The sequence below is a fragment of the Chlamydotis macqueenii genome, chromosome 26, assembly GCF_036417535.1.
Source record: "Chlamydotis macqueenii isolate bChlMac1 chromosome 26, bChlMac1.mat, whole genome shotgun sequence".
In the NCBI taxonomy this organism is placed as follows: domain Eukaryota; kingdom Metazoa; phylum Chordata; class Aves; order Otidiformes; family Otididae; genus Chlamydotis; species Chlamydotis macqueenii.
Window position 1 is genome coordinate 4136700 of NC_141581.1, and position 12369 is coordinate 4149068.

Here is a 12369-nt window from a genome sequence, read left to right on the forward strand (position 1 = left end):
GGACCCGCAGGCAGCGTGCGCTGGGCAAATCCTGCCCTGGCAGCTGTGCCAGGGCTCCACGGCACCGACGGGCAGCACGGAGGTTGCGCCAGGTCGGAGCAGAGCAGAGGAAAGCTGGCAAGTGATTCTGTCCCTCTCCTCAAATCCCAGGGCAGCCGGGGACTGGGCAGCCCAGTTTCCAGCTCTGCTGGCTTCCCACCACAGCCCTGACGTCCTGCACAGGCGGCTCGTGCTGCGCTTAAATAAACCAGCGCGGTAGCTATCATTTGGGTGGTTTCTGTATTATTTACGCTTCCTTCCGCTCCTGACCAAGAGTCGGGCCCGGAGCGAACGGCAGCCGCCCTCGCTCGTGCCAGGGACTCGCTGCAGGGACCTGCGCTCCAACCTCGTCCCCGCTGCGGGTGCCGGCAGCTCAGCGCGTCCCCAGGCCCAACGGGCGGCAGTGGGAGCCTGTCCCGCTCCGCCGAGGTCTGAGGCACGGGGGAACACCGCTCTGCGTTTCGGCGGTTAAATCACAGCGTCAAACAAACACGCGCCTCGTCCTGCGTTTCCAGCCCGCTGCTCTGCTCCCCGCTGTGTCCGAAGGCTTGCAGGGAACCCTCCTTCCCCCCAAAAACCAGCGTCAGCCCCATGTCGGCTAACAATGAAGGTCCCCTGCAGCCAGCGCGTTTCTGTGGCCACGTTCTTCCACTCTCAGATTTTAATTCTTTTCCTCCTTTTTTTTTTTTTTTTTTGTCCCCACCTCAGGAAAGCAGCCCGAGGCTGGCCGGGCACAGGCGGCTCCCACACGCGGCCTCGCTCCCTTCCTTTCCCCTTCTCTCCCCCGCAGCGGCGGGAGGCGGCCGGGAGGAGCGGGGGGGACGGGGAGGCGGCTGGAGGCGCGGGGGTCTGGATCCGGGCCCGACGTGGCCGGGGCGGGCAGGGGCGGGGGGGAATCCGCCGCCCCCGGCCGCCCCACACCTGCCCCGGCCCCGGCCCCGGCCCCACAGCCCGCCCCCCGCCCCGCCCCAAGCCGCGGGCGGGGGCACCGGTTGCCAGAGCCGCCCCGTCCCGCTCCGCCCCGTCCCGTCCGCCCGGACTTTACCTCCCGGTCGGGCCCGCGTCGTTCCGGGCCATGTGAGCCGCGGGGCCGGGCCGCGGGGCCGCCACCGGCAGCGGGATGGAGCGCAGGAAAGTCTTCGTGGTGCTCGACGTGCTCTGCCTGGCGGTCGGTGAGGGCTCGGTACCGGCCGCGGAGCGTTCCCGGTCCCCGTCGGTGGGGCCGTGCGGCGGGCGGTGCTCCGGGTCGTGTTCCCCCCCCGCCCCGCTCCTCTGCCCGGTGCCGCGGGGCCGGGCCGGGGCCGCAGCCTGGACGGCACCTGCCCGGGACCCCCGCGAGGAGCCGCCGGTGGGGGCACCGGCTCCTGCCCCGAGCTCCCGGGCCCCGCCGCGGGGCCGCCGCCTTCTCCGGGCGCTTTGGGAGGGGGAGTCCGCAGCGCCCCGAGGACCGAGCCGGGGTGGGGCCGGGGTGCGGGAGGCTGCGGGGCGAGGAGGAGGGATTGGAGGGGTTGCTCCCCTCTGCTCCCGGCCGGGCCCCGCGCTACGCGGGTGGGTGCGGGTGCCCCTTCCCGGTGCCCCGACAGCCTCCCCGCCCCCCCCAGCAGGCAAACGCCCGTTTCTAAAACTGACGCTGCCAAGCACCTAATTAAGACGGACTAAAAATAAAGGCCCAGGTCGTAATTTCGGCCTGACCCTCCCGGGCCGGGAGTTGCTTTCTCGGGCTCCCAGCACCGTCGGGGAAGGGCAGGGTCCTGTTTTTTTTTTTGTTCGTGTCCCTTTTTCTCCCGTTGGTGCCAGTGGCTCTGACGTTGAGGGGAGATTTTTTTTTTTTTTTTTTGGAGGGTGAAATGGCCCAGGCGGAAAAGCGGGGTCTCGTCTGAGCTGCTGTTGGAGGGGGGAGCTGGGGTTCCCCCGCGGCGGGGGGAGCCCGGCCGGGGTTCTGTCATCGCCCCCCCCCCCATCTCGCTTGGGGGCGCGGAGGGGCGCGGGCGGGACAAAGGTGCGGGCTCCCGGGTGGAACGGGGAGCGGGGAGGGGGGGGGCGGAAACGGAGGGAAAGGCGGAACCGGGAGAAGAGCCCGGGCTTAAGGTGGAGCGGGCCCGGGAGCAGCGCGCTCGGCAGAGGCTTTCCCCGCGTCCCCCGTGGGCCCGCGTCCCCCGTGGGCCCGCCTGGCTGCTCCCGGTCCGGTGAGGGAGAGGAGGGACGGAGCGGCGGCAGAGGATGTGGCATGGCTGCTGCCCCGGGGCAGAGACCCCCCCCCCCCCCAACCCATTTTGGTCTCGGAGATGTCCAGGGCCAAGCTCTAAGACGCTCGTGGCCAGGGTTGGGTCACCCACCAGCATCTCTGGGCATCGGCTCTCCTGGAGCTGGTGAGGGTCCTGCTGGGACCATCTGGGACCTTTCCCTGCCACAAAACAGGCCTGCGAGACGCCTGTGTTCGTTAATTCTAACGAGCTCCATTCTCCTAGGCCAAAAACCGGTGGGGAGCATGAGGAGAAGGGTGTGAGATCAGCCCCGGCCCCCGCATGTGGAGCGGGGCAGCCGTCGGGGCTCTGCAGGTGCCCGGCCGTGGCCGTCGCGGGTGGTATCTGGGCGCCGCAGGCGGCTGCGAGCTCCGATAGGGCCCTATCAGAGACGGGGCTGGCGGGCGCGAGTCCTCCTGCCCCCCGGGTGCGGGTGGCTCCGGGCTGTGTCCCACCCCGGCAGCGGGGAGCGGAGACCCGGGGGGACGAGGGACGGGGAGACGGCGCGGTGCTGGGCACCTACAGGTGAGCGTCCCCCATCCTCACCTTCTCTCTGCCTTGCAGCATCCCTGCCCTTCATCATCCTGACGCTGGTGAACTCCCCGTACAAGCGGGGTTTTTACTGCAACGATGACTCCATCCGCTACCCCTACAAGGCGGACACCATCACCCACGGCCTGATGGCTGGGGTCACCATCACCTGCACCGTGCTCATTGTAAGGAAGCACCGTCCCCTTCCCTCCGGGGACGGCCTGGCACGTTCTGTCCGGGAGCTGGGTCCCAGCACAGCCCACCTCCAGACCCCCCAGCAGGGCAAACAGGACCCTCCGGGGTCAGGAGGTCCCTCTGGGGTGCTGAGACCCAGGTCGCGTGGGGCTGGTTCCCATAGCAGACGGGTATCGGGAGCTCCTCTGCCGCAGACGCCGGAGCCGGAGCATCCCGTACGCCTGGGGCTGGGGAGCAGCTCGGTGGCCCCGAGCCCCTCAGCCCTTGCCCCCGCCTCCTCGATCTCTGCAGATCTCGTCGGGGGAGGCGTACCTGGTCTACACGGAGCGCCTCTACTCCAAGTCGGAGTTCAACAACTACCTGGCCGCGCTTTACAAGGTGGTGGGGACCTTCCTCTTCGGGGGAGCCATCAGCCAGTCCCTGACCGACCTGGCCAAGTACATGATCGGCCGTCTCCGGCCAAATTTCCTGGCCGTCTGCGATCCCGACTGGTCCAAGGTGAACTGCTCCATCTATGTGCAGCTGGAGAACGTCTGCCAGGGGGACAGCAGGAATGTCACTGAGTCCAGGTGAGCCACGGGGCAAGTCCCCTCCTCCCACACGGCCGTGCTGGGCTCCTGCGGTCTGGTGGCACCCCGGATGGACGTCCGCGCTCCCCTGTGCGGGGCAGAGCCCACAGAGCGGGTGCTGGGCTTGCGGGGGGCCAGCTGGGTGCTGGGGGGGGCTCGCTCATGGCCTGAGCTGTCCCTGTGTCCCCGCAGACTGTCCTTCTATTCCGGGCACTCCTCCTTCGGGATGTACTGCATGATGTTCTTGGCGGTAAGTGCCGTGCCGCGGGACGGGAAGGCAGCGAGCCCCCGTGGGTCCTGGCCTCCTGGGTGGACGGGTGCCCCCAGCACCTTGTCGTCAGGCTGGTCGGTGCCCCCTCCCCGCGCCGGGTGACAGCTCCCCGCTCCCCCGCCCAGCTCTACGTGCAGGCCCGGCTGGTGGGGAAGTGGGCCCGGCTGCTGCGCCCCACCATCCAGTTCTTCCTCATCGCCTTCGCCATCTACGTGGGCTACACCCGGGTGTCCGACTACAAGCACCACTGGAGCGACGTGCTGGCGGGGCTGCTCCAAGGGGCTCTCATTGCCGTCCTCATCGTGAGTGTCCCCCCCACGTGACCCCATGCCCTGCCAGCTTGCCGCTGGCTGCCGGAGGGCCCCCCAAACCCTCGTTCCCGTTGTCTTTTTTTTTTTTTTTTTTTTTTTTTTTTTTCCAGGTCCGCTACGTTTCCGATTTCTTCAAGCAACGTCCCCCACGGCAGTGCGATGAGAAGGACCCGGAGCGCAAGCCCAGCCTGCCGCTCACCGTGAGCGACCTCGACCGCAATCACTACAGCTACCGGGGCGCCCCGTGAGCCGCACGCGGGCCGCACGCGCCGGACTGCACGCCTGCCCCATGCCCCTCGCCGCGCTCCGCACCGCTCCTGGCGCGACGGGGAGGACGGGGACGCTGGCTCTGTGTTAACCGTTGGCTCCACGGCTCCGGTGCTTCTCGCCGCAACAGGTACCCACGGGATGGCCCTGCCCTTCCCTGCTCCCGCGGTGCCACCGCGCTTGCCGGTGCCTGGCGATCCCAGCGCCCTGCCCGCGGGAAGGGATGTTCCTCGGTCCCCCGCGCGTCTGAGTCACGCTGCCGTCCCAGCCCTTTGCGTGAAGGGAGGGAGGGGAGGGTGGCACGTGGGGGTGGATTTATGGGGCCGGCGAAGCACACGGAGCAAAGAGCGAACTCGTCGGGAAGCCTGAGGTCGCCCGTGCTGGGTGCGTGTTGCCCCTGTCAAATTCTCCAGCCTTTTGAGCGCGAATCCTCCCAAGCACAGGGGGAGGAGGACAGCAGCCGCTGGGCTAGCGATACCTTTTTTTGGAAAGGATTAAAGCAATCCAGAGCTTTTTCTCTGTTCCCTGGTTACCTTTAGAAGCCGTCCCGGCTGCCAGCAGCTGGTGTTGAGCGAAGGGCGCGCGGGCGGGCTTTTCTCCCGCGGCGCCTGACGCTGCAGTGCCAGGAGCGAGGGCTTTCTGCGCCCTGCCTGCTTCGCGCCTGGCTTGGGGCGAGGGGGATGCTCAAGCCTTTGTCTCTGCTGTGGCTTCAGCTGATGCTTTAGGGGGTGCGGGGAGGGGGGGTGGTAAGGGGAAGGGGAGAAGCTTTCTGTGGTAAGGGAAAATCAATAGGGATGTGGAGCTGGCCCCGGGACGCCGAACGCCCTGGGAAGGTGGGGAACGGGCCGACACGCAGCTGCCTCCGGCGCTGGAGCACTGTGGGCCTCTTTTAAACGACACGCATTTTTGTTATGATGTGTTTTTATAAAAATGTGTTTTTTAAATTAGATCATCCTTAAAGAATGTCTGTGTCAGGCCTATTCTCTTACTCCACGGGCGCTCCTGGCCTTGGAGTGGATGGGCGTAAGGGGTTAGAGTGTCCTCCACCAAGGGAAAGGGGTCTGAAGCCCCTCACGAGCTGGGGGGGTGGGGGGGGCTGCTGCTGAGCCCCTCTCCCAGTTGTGCCAGCGAGAGGCCAATGGGAGCAGCATCCTCCCGTGGGAGGGAGCGCTGGCAGAGATGGGGCTGGCCGGGCTCCTCGCCCACGCTGCCTGTGAAATACCACCTTCCAGAGGGTTGTTCCTTGGCCGGCCCTTGGAGAGGCGAGAAGAGCCAGGGCTGGTGCAGGGTGCTGGGTTCCGTCCCAGCGCTGCCTTTGCCCTGACCCCGGGAGCCTCCTGCACTCCAGCAGCGAGGGGGAAGGGAAGGCGGGGAGAAGCTCTCGGAAAAAGTGACGTTTTTGTGCTTGCAGCTCCCTTGGCTGCTCCGGCAGCCGGAGCTGAAGGAAGGCCAGGCGGCGAGGGAGCCTTGGCACGGCCGGCCACGTCCCTCTCGCTGTGGGAAGGGCTGTGGCAGGGATGGGGGACACCTGGCAGTGTCCCAGCAGGACCAGGTTGGAGGGCGTCCGCTCCACCGCAGCGCCCGTGGTGTCAGCAACGCCTGGGGATCCTGGGCTCTGGGTCGAGGTGGAGGCGTCCCAGCTCTGCCCGTGGTGCTCGGGGCCACCCGGGTCCTGCCTGCAGCTTGCCAGCAGCGGACGGAGCTGGCGCTGGGACCCTGGCTGGACCCCTGGCGTCCCTGGGGGCCAGGAGCACTGGGGTCACCCTGGTCCCTCAGGGAGTGGGATGGCCGGTCCTGGGGTCGAGCCTCTTGCGCGCCCTCGGTCAGCGCAGCCCGCTCCGTCCTGGCCCTGCACGCCCTGGGCTCGCTGTGCGGTGTCGATGTGCTTACGCAGCGCGGGTTACTCCAGTCTAGACAAGCCCTGACCAAAAAATACCTTCCCGGCGTGGAGGGAACTCCCTCCCCACGCGCTGCTTTTCTGTTTTCCTTTGAGAGCTTTCTTCCCGCGAGCCCTTCCCTGGTCCCCAGCAGCGTCCTTCACCCTGCGCTGGTTTCATATCTGATGGTGTAAAACAAAGCTGGTGGGAAGTGGCTGGGCAGGGCGTCTCTGCTGCAGGGTTTGCAAACAAAGGTTTGCAAAGCAGCAGCAGCTCCTGGAGCTGGGGAGAGTGAGGCAGAGCCCAGGTTTCGGGAGTTTTTCTGCTCGGTTTTCCTCCAGCCGGGCTGCAGAGCCCAGCAGCTGCCCCAGTTCCTGGTGTTGCCTCGACAGCTCCTCTGCGCAGCCAGGAACGTGCTGCTCCCTTCCCTTGAGATCTGATTTCGCCCCTTGGATGCAGTCTCTGGAAAAACCAGCTGGGCCACAATGCCGCAGTTGTGCGGCTCCGAAGGGCAGGGCAGCCTGGTGCGCGGCGGGAGCCCGGCTGCTCCTTCCCCGGGGGCCGACGAGGCTGCCTGGCAGTTCACAGCCGTGCCCTTGCGGGGGGAAAGGGGCTGAGACCTGACCGCATTCATGGCATGCCACAAGCCATGAGTAACGTGCAGTCGGAGGAAGCTCCCGAGCGAGGGGCTGTGAGGCGCAGCCGGCCCGTGCCCCGTGGGTGCTCCCCAGCCCTGGGGAGGGGAGCGATGGGTGGTGGTGGCAGGGAGGTGCCCCTATTTCGGCACCTCGGCTTCATGAACGCCAGCGGGGCACGGGGAAAGGCGAAGCAGGCCCAGTTTCTGCTGCGAAGTCTGCAATCCCTCCTGCCTTCGCTAGCCCTGATCGTGGCCGTAGGCCGGGGCGTGCTGCTCCAGCTCTGGGCCAGACCCCACCACCTGTGAGGGGCCCGCCTCGAGTCCCCCGCTCGGAGCCCTGGCAGGGGCTGGGCTGGGCATAGCGGGGCTGGTGCCGCTCTCGGGAGCTGAGGGTGGGGAGCAGGGTCTGGCAGTGGGGTAAAGTGCCCCCCGCCAGCCTGCGTGCCCCCCTTTCCCCATGCGAGGCTTGAGGTCGTACCGAGCCCGGGGGATGCTGCTCGGCGGATCCAGGCAGCTCCTCTCGGATCTGGGCTTCAGGAAGGGCGAATTGCGGCCCTGGGCGCTATGCCAGCTTGTGACAGGGGCACCCGAACCCCTTTGCAGCGGCCACTCAGGAGTTCGGGATCTGGCCCTGGTTGTGCTGGGACAGACTGGGCTGCAGGCTGAAGCCGAGCAGCGCCGGGATCCGCTCTCCCAGAGCCATCCTGTTCCCCAGCGTCAGCAGCTCCGCGCACCCAGTGCTCAGCCAAGATGTGTCCTTTCCAAAATAAGCCGCTCCTGGCAGCGCTCAGCTGGGCTCTGGCTCCCAGCCCCGCTCCGGAGGGGGCCCTGGGTCGCCTTCCCCCCCAGCCTGCGCCTCCGGGCTGCCCTGCCACGCAGCATCCTGGCACCCGGGACCCCTCCTGCGCTGCGAACGGGCTTCGGCCGGGTTCCTCGGCCCTGGCCCCCTCCCCAGTTTCCCTCCAGCTCTTGGCTGCTTTCCCCCGCTGACTGGGGCAGGAGGCAGGCGGAGGGGCCGAGCTTCCCGGTGCCCGCGGCCCGCTTCCAGGAGCGGGCAGAGGCTTTGCCAGGAAGGATGTTACTCATCCCCTAAGCATTCCCTGCCCTGGCCGGACGCCGCGGCAGGAGGCTGCCTCCGGCCCAGGCCGCGGCGGAGCGGAGCGATGCCCGCGCCTGGCGCCCGTCGCACCTTTGGGTGGGGGGTGCGGGCGGCTGCGGAGCCACGCGGGGTCTCTGCCCCCCTCATCGAAGCTGGGCTCTCCCCGCGCCGCCCCCACCCCCCCAACCCCGGGCCGTGGCGCCTGGAGGTGCGGGTGCTGCCGAGCGCGGGGTCGGGGACCGGTTGCGGGTGAGGGGCTGGCGCCTGGCACCGGGCTCCCCCGCGTCGGCCCTGGCGCTCCCGGGCAGCCGGTACCGTCCCGCTCCCCCAGACCCCGCCTCGTCCGGTCCCCGCTCCCGTGCGGGGCCCCGGGGCGCGGCGGCGGCCGGCAGGGGGCAGCAGGAGCCCGGCGGAGCCGCGCGAACGGGGCGGAACACGCGGGGCCGCCCCCGCCACCCCGCACCCCTGGGCCCCCCGCAGCCCCGGCCACCCCGCACCCCTGGGCCCCGCGCAGCCCCGGCCACCCCGCACCCCTGGGCCCCCCGCAGCCCCGGCCACCCCGCACCCCTGGGCCCCGCGCAGCCCCGGTCCATCCGCAGCCCCGGGCCCCCCGCAGCCCGGTCGGGATCCTGCGCGGAGCCGAGGTGCTCCCTCCAGCTTCCCTCCTCCTCCTGCCCGTCATCCTTCTTTTCCTCATCCTTCTCCTCTTCATCCTCCTCCTTCTCCTTTTCCCTCTCCTTCCCTTCTCCTCCTCATCCTCCTTTTCCCTCTCCTTTTCTTTTCCTCCTTCTCCTCCTTCTCCCTCTCCTTCCCTTCTCCTGCTCCTCTGTCACCGTTTCCCTCCTTTCCTCCTCCTTCTCCCTCTCCTCCTTCTCCCTCTCCTTCCCTTCTTCTCCTCCTCCGACCCCACCCCCGCCGCTTCCCCCCACGCCCTTTCATCGAGGATTCCTATGAAATGCGCCCGGTGCCACAAAGACTCCCTTTGATCTCGCCGAGCGCAGGGAGGGAGCGGGCTGGAAAAAGAAATGAAATAGCAAAAGGAGAAGGAAACGAGGAGGGGAAAGCCCTCCCGTGGGAGGATGGTGAGCGATGCTTTTTCTCACTGGAGCAGCCAGGAAAGGGCCTGGCCCACGCTAGAGCCCCTGCAGCTCTGGCACAGCCGGGGCACAGCCAGGGCACAGCGGGCACAGCCGGGGCAGAACGGGCACAACCGGGGCAGAACGGGCACAGCCAGGACAGAGCGGGCACAGCCAGGGCACAGCGGGCACAACCAGGGCAGAACGGGCACAACCGGGGCAGAACGGGCACAGCCAGGGCAGAGCGGGCACAGCCAGGACAGAGCGGGCACAGCCGGGGCAGAGCGGGCACAGCCAGGGCAGAGCGGGCACAGCCGGGGCAGAGCGGGCACAGCCGGGGCAGAACGGGCACAGCCAGGACAGAGCGGGCACAGCCAGGACAGAGCGGGCACAGCCAGGACAGAGCGGGCACAGCCGGGGCAGAGCAGGCACAGCCAGGACAGAGCGGGCACAACTGGGGCAGAGCGGACACAACCGGGGCAGAGCAGGCACAGCCAGGGCAGAGCAGGCACAGCCGGGGCAGAACGGGCACAGCCAGGGCACAGCGGGCACAGCCGGGGCAGAGCGGGCACAACTGGGGCAGAGCGGACACAACCGGGGCAGAGCAGGCACAGCCAGGGCAGAGCAGGCACAGCCGGGGCAGAACGGGCACAGCCAGGGCAGAGCGGGCACAGCCGGGGCAGAGCGGGCACAGCCAGGGCAGAACGGGCACAGCCAGGGCAGAGCGGGCACAGCCAGGGCAGAGCGGGCACAGCCGGGGCAGAGCAGGCACAGCCAGGGCAGAGCGGGCACAGCCGGGGCAGAGCGGGCACAACCGGGGCACAGCGGGCACAGCCAGGGCACAGCGGGCACAGCCGGGGCAGAGCGGGCACAGCCGGGGCACAGCGGGCACAGCCAGGGCACAGCGGGCACAGCCGGGGCAGAGCGGGCACAACCGGGGCACAGCGGGCACAGCCGGGGCAGAGCGGGCACAGCCAGGGCAGAGCGGGCACAGCCGGGGCAGAGCGGGCACAACCGGGGCACAGCGGGCACAGCCGGGGCAGAGCGGGCACAGCCGGGGCAGAGCGGGCACAGCCAGGGCAGAGCGGGCACAACCGGGGCACAGCCGGGGCAGAGCGGGCACAGCCGGGGCACAGCGGGCACAGCCAGGACAGAGCGGGCACAGCCGGGGCACAGCGGGCACAGCCAGGACAGAGCAGGCTGGGGATGCCCCTGGGCAGAGCAGGCACCAGGGCAGCAGGCACAGCCCGGAGCCCTCGACGCCGTTGCGAACCCCGGCCCTGCAAGAGCAGCTCTGGCACGGAGAAGCTGGCAGCCGAGCCTGGAGAAGCAGCCAGAGGGTACGAGCAGCAGTTTGTTTTCTGCCGCTTGCCAGGAGCCGCGCAGAGGAGACGCAGCGCTGCCAGAGCCCGGCCCTGCTGCGGGATGGCCAGCCTTCCCCCACCGGCCCTGGCTCTTCCTCAGAGGAAGGCCTGGCCCGGGCCACGGCGGATGAGGTCGGTATTTCTGGGGTCCTTTCCTTTCCTGCTCCTACGGTGACATGCCCACCAAACCAGAGCTGCCCTGCGAGGCCGCCAGCAGCAGAGCGCCCGTGGGTAGCGCAGTCCCCCCTGTCGTCCCACCCGGTACACAGCGCAACGAGCCTGGCCCCGCTCCCACGCCCCCGCACGTCTGGTCCCCCCTCACCCCAAGCGCGGTGCAGTGCGTGGGGTCTGCTGCAGCCGGGGCGAGGGACTGGAGGGGGCTGTGAGGGTCCCACCGGGGAGCAAGGGTCCTGCCAGGGCCTGCTTGCTGGGGTCTCCGTTCTCCTCTGCTCCTTTGGCCCCTCTCACCCAGCAGGCCCCCCAGCCCCGTGGGGTGACGCTGGGAAGCGGCAGGGCAGAGGGGATGGGGTTCCCAGGCTGGGGATGGAGACGGCGGGTCAGCCCAGCTCTCAACTGCTTTTTTGTTGTTGTTGTTATTTTAATATTTTTCCCTTTTACACTCTTGCTGCCTCAACATGACCTTGGCCAAATTATTTCCCCTCCCTTGGAGATTTATAGCCCTCTTCCAGAAACGATCTGCTCCATCTACAAAAATAGACGTTGCGCCGTTATTACATTTTAAAATATAATAAGGGCTGGGAGACCGCTCTTCTGCCACTCTCCCTCCCCAGCCCCAGCCATTCTCCCTCCACAAACCCCACCAGTTGCTGGTGTGGGACCACCCCCATCCCTTTCCAGCTCCACATGGGGGGGGTCTCCTTCCCTGGCTCCCCTCAGCAGACCTGGGATAACGGGAGATCCCCCATCCGAGACCAGGACTGCCGGGGACCGACGGGGTGAGACGGGCTGGGTGCCCATGGGGGGGGGACTGGGGGTGGTCCCTGGCTCTTCAAAGCCAGCAGGATCTGGTCCACGGCTGGAAAACCCAGCTCATGGCCGGAGGGGCCGGCGTAACCCATCGCTCTGGGACTCCCCAGCTCTCCGGGCACGTGCAGGGCGGCCTGTGCGCAGTCACGCCGCGTTTCGGTGGTTTTGTGGAGGTTATTATTATTGTTCCCTTCCGCCGGGGCCTGGAGGCGAGTTGGGGTCCCCGAGGACGGGGCTCTCGTTCCCCCGCCGCACGTCACGAACCGGCGCGAGTGGCCGCGTGCTTCGGCGCGACGCTGATGGGGAGCGGAGGCGAAGGCAAGTTCAAACCCGTTTCCCCGGCCCCATCTCAGCCAGAGGGGGTCTGCGGCGTCCCGGAGATGCAAAATGGCTGCAAAATAAATCAAACATGAAAATCAGATCGAGCACGGACATTTCGGTTGTTGCTTTTCCTCCCCATCACCCTGCTTGTTTCCTGACCTGTGCGTGCGCGCGGATGCCTCTGTGATCCATTTTGGGATGATTTCTGTTGGGTTTTTCCCCTCCTGTCCTACACGCAGGGCCTTGCGCCGTCGCCGCTCCGGACAATTGGCGGACGCGAGTCCGGGAAGGCTGCGCAGACCCCTCGCTCAGGTGGTTTCAGGGGTACGGCAAAGAGCAAATTTTAACTCTGCCAGAGGGATTTTCCTTCTGGATGTGCAGGGCTGGTGTCTCCACGGACACACACCGTCCGGGCGGAGGAGAAGGGGCTGGGGAAGTGTTTGGGTTTGCTTTGCTTTCCTCTCAGAGGGGTCATTTCATCCCGTGCCGGGATGTGGACGGGCACATCCCACGGGTGACCGCTGCCTTCCCGAACCGTGAGGGGACTGGGAGGCCGGAGCCGGGCCCAGCCGAGGGCTGAGG

General features: G+C 67.9%; 1 protein-coding gene across 1 annotated transcript; it reads left to right on the forward strand.

The window, feature by feature from the left end:
• Nucleotides 1-970: 970 nt before the first annotated feature.
• On the forward strand, nucleotides 971-5389 carry PLPP2 (phospholipid phosphatase 2). The gene is made up of 6 exons (XM_086767202.1): nucleotides 971-1211; nucleotides 2847-2998; nucleotides 3300-3577; nucleotides 3770-3827; nucleotides 3974-4150; nucleotides 4270-5389. The coding sequence occupies exons 1-6, from the start codon at nucleotides 1160-1162 to the stop codon at nucleotides 4405-4407; spliced, it is 855 nt and encodes a 284-aa protein (XP_086623328.1). The 5' UTR covers nucleotides 971-1159; the 3' UTR covers nucleotides 4408-5389.
• The last annotated feature ends 6980 nt before the right edge of the window (nucleotides 5390-12369 follow it).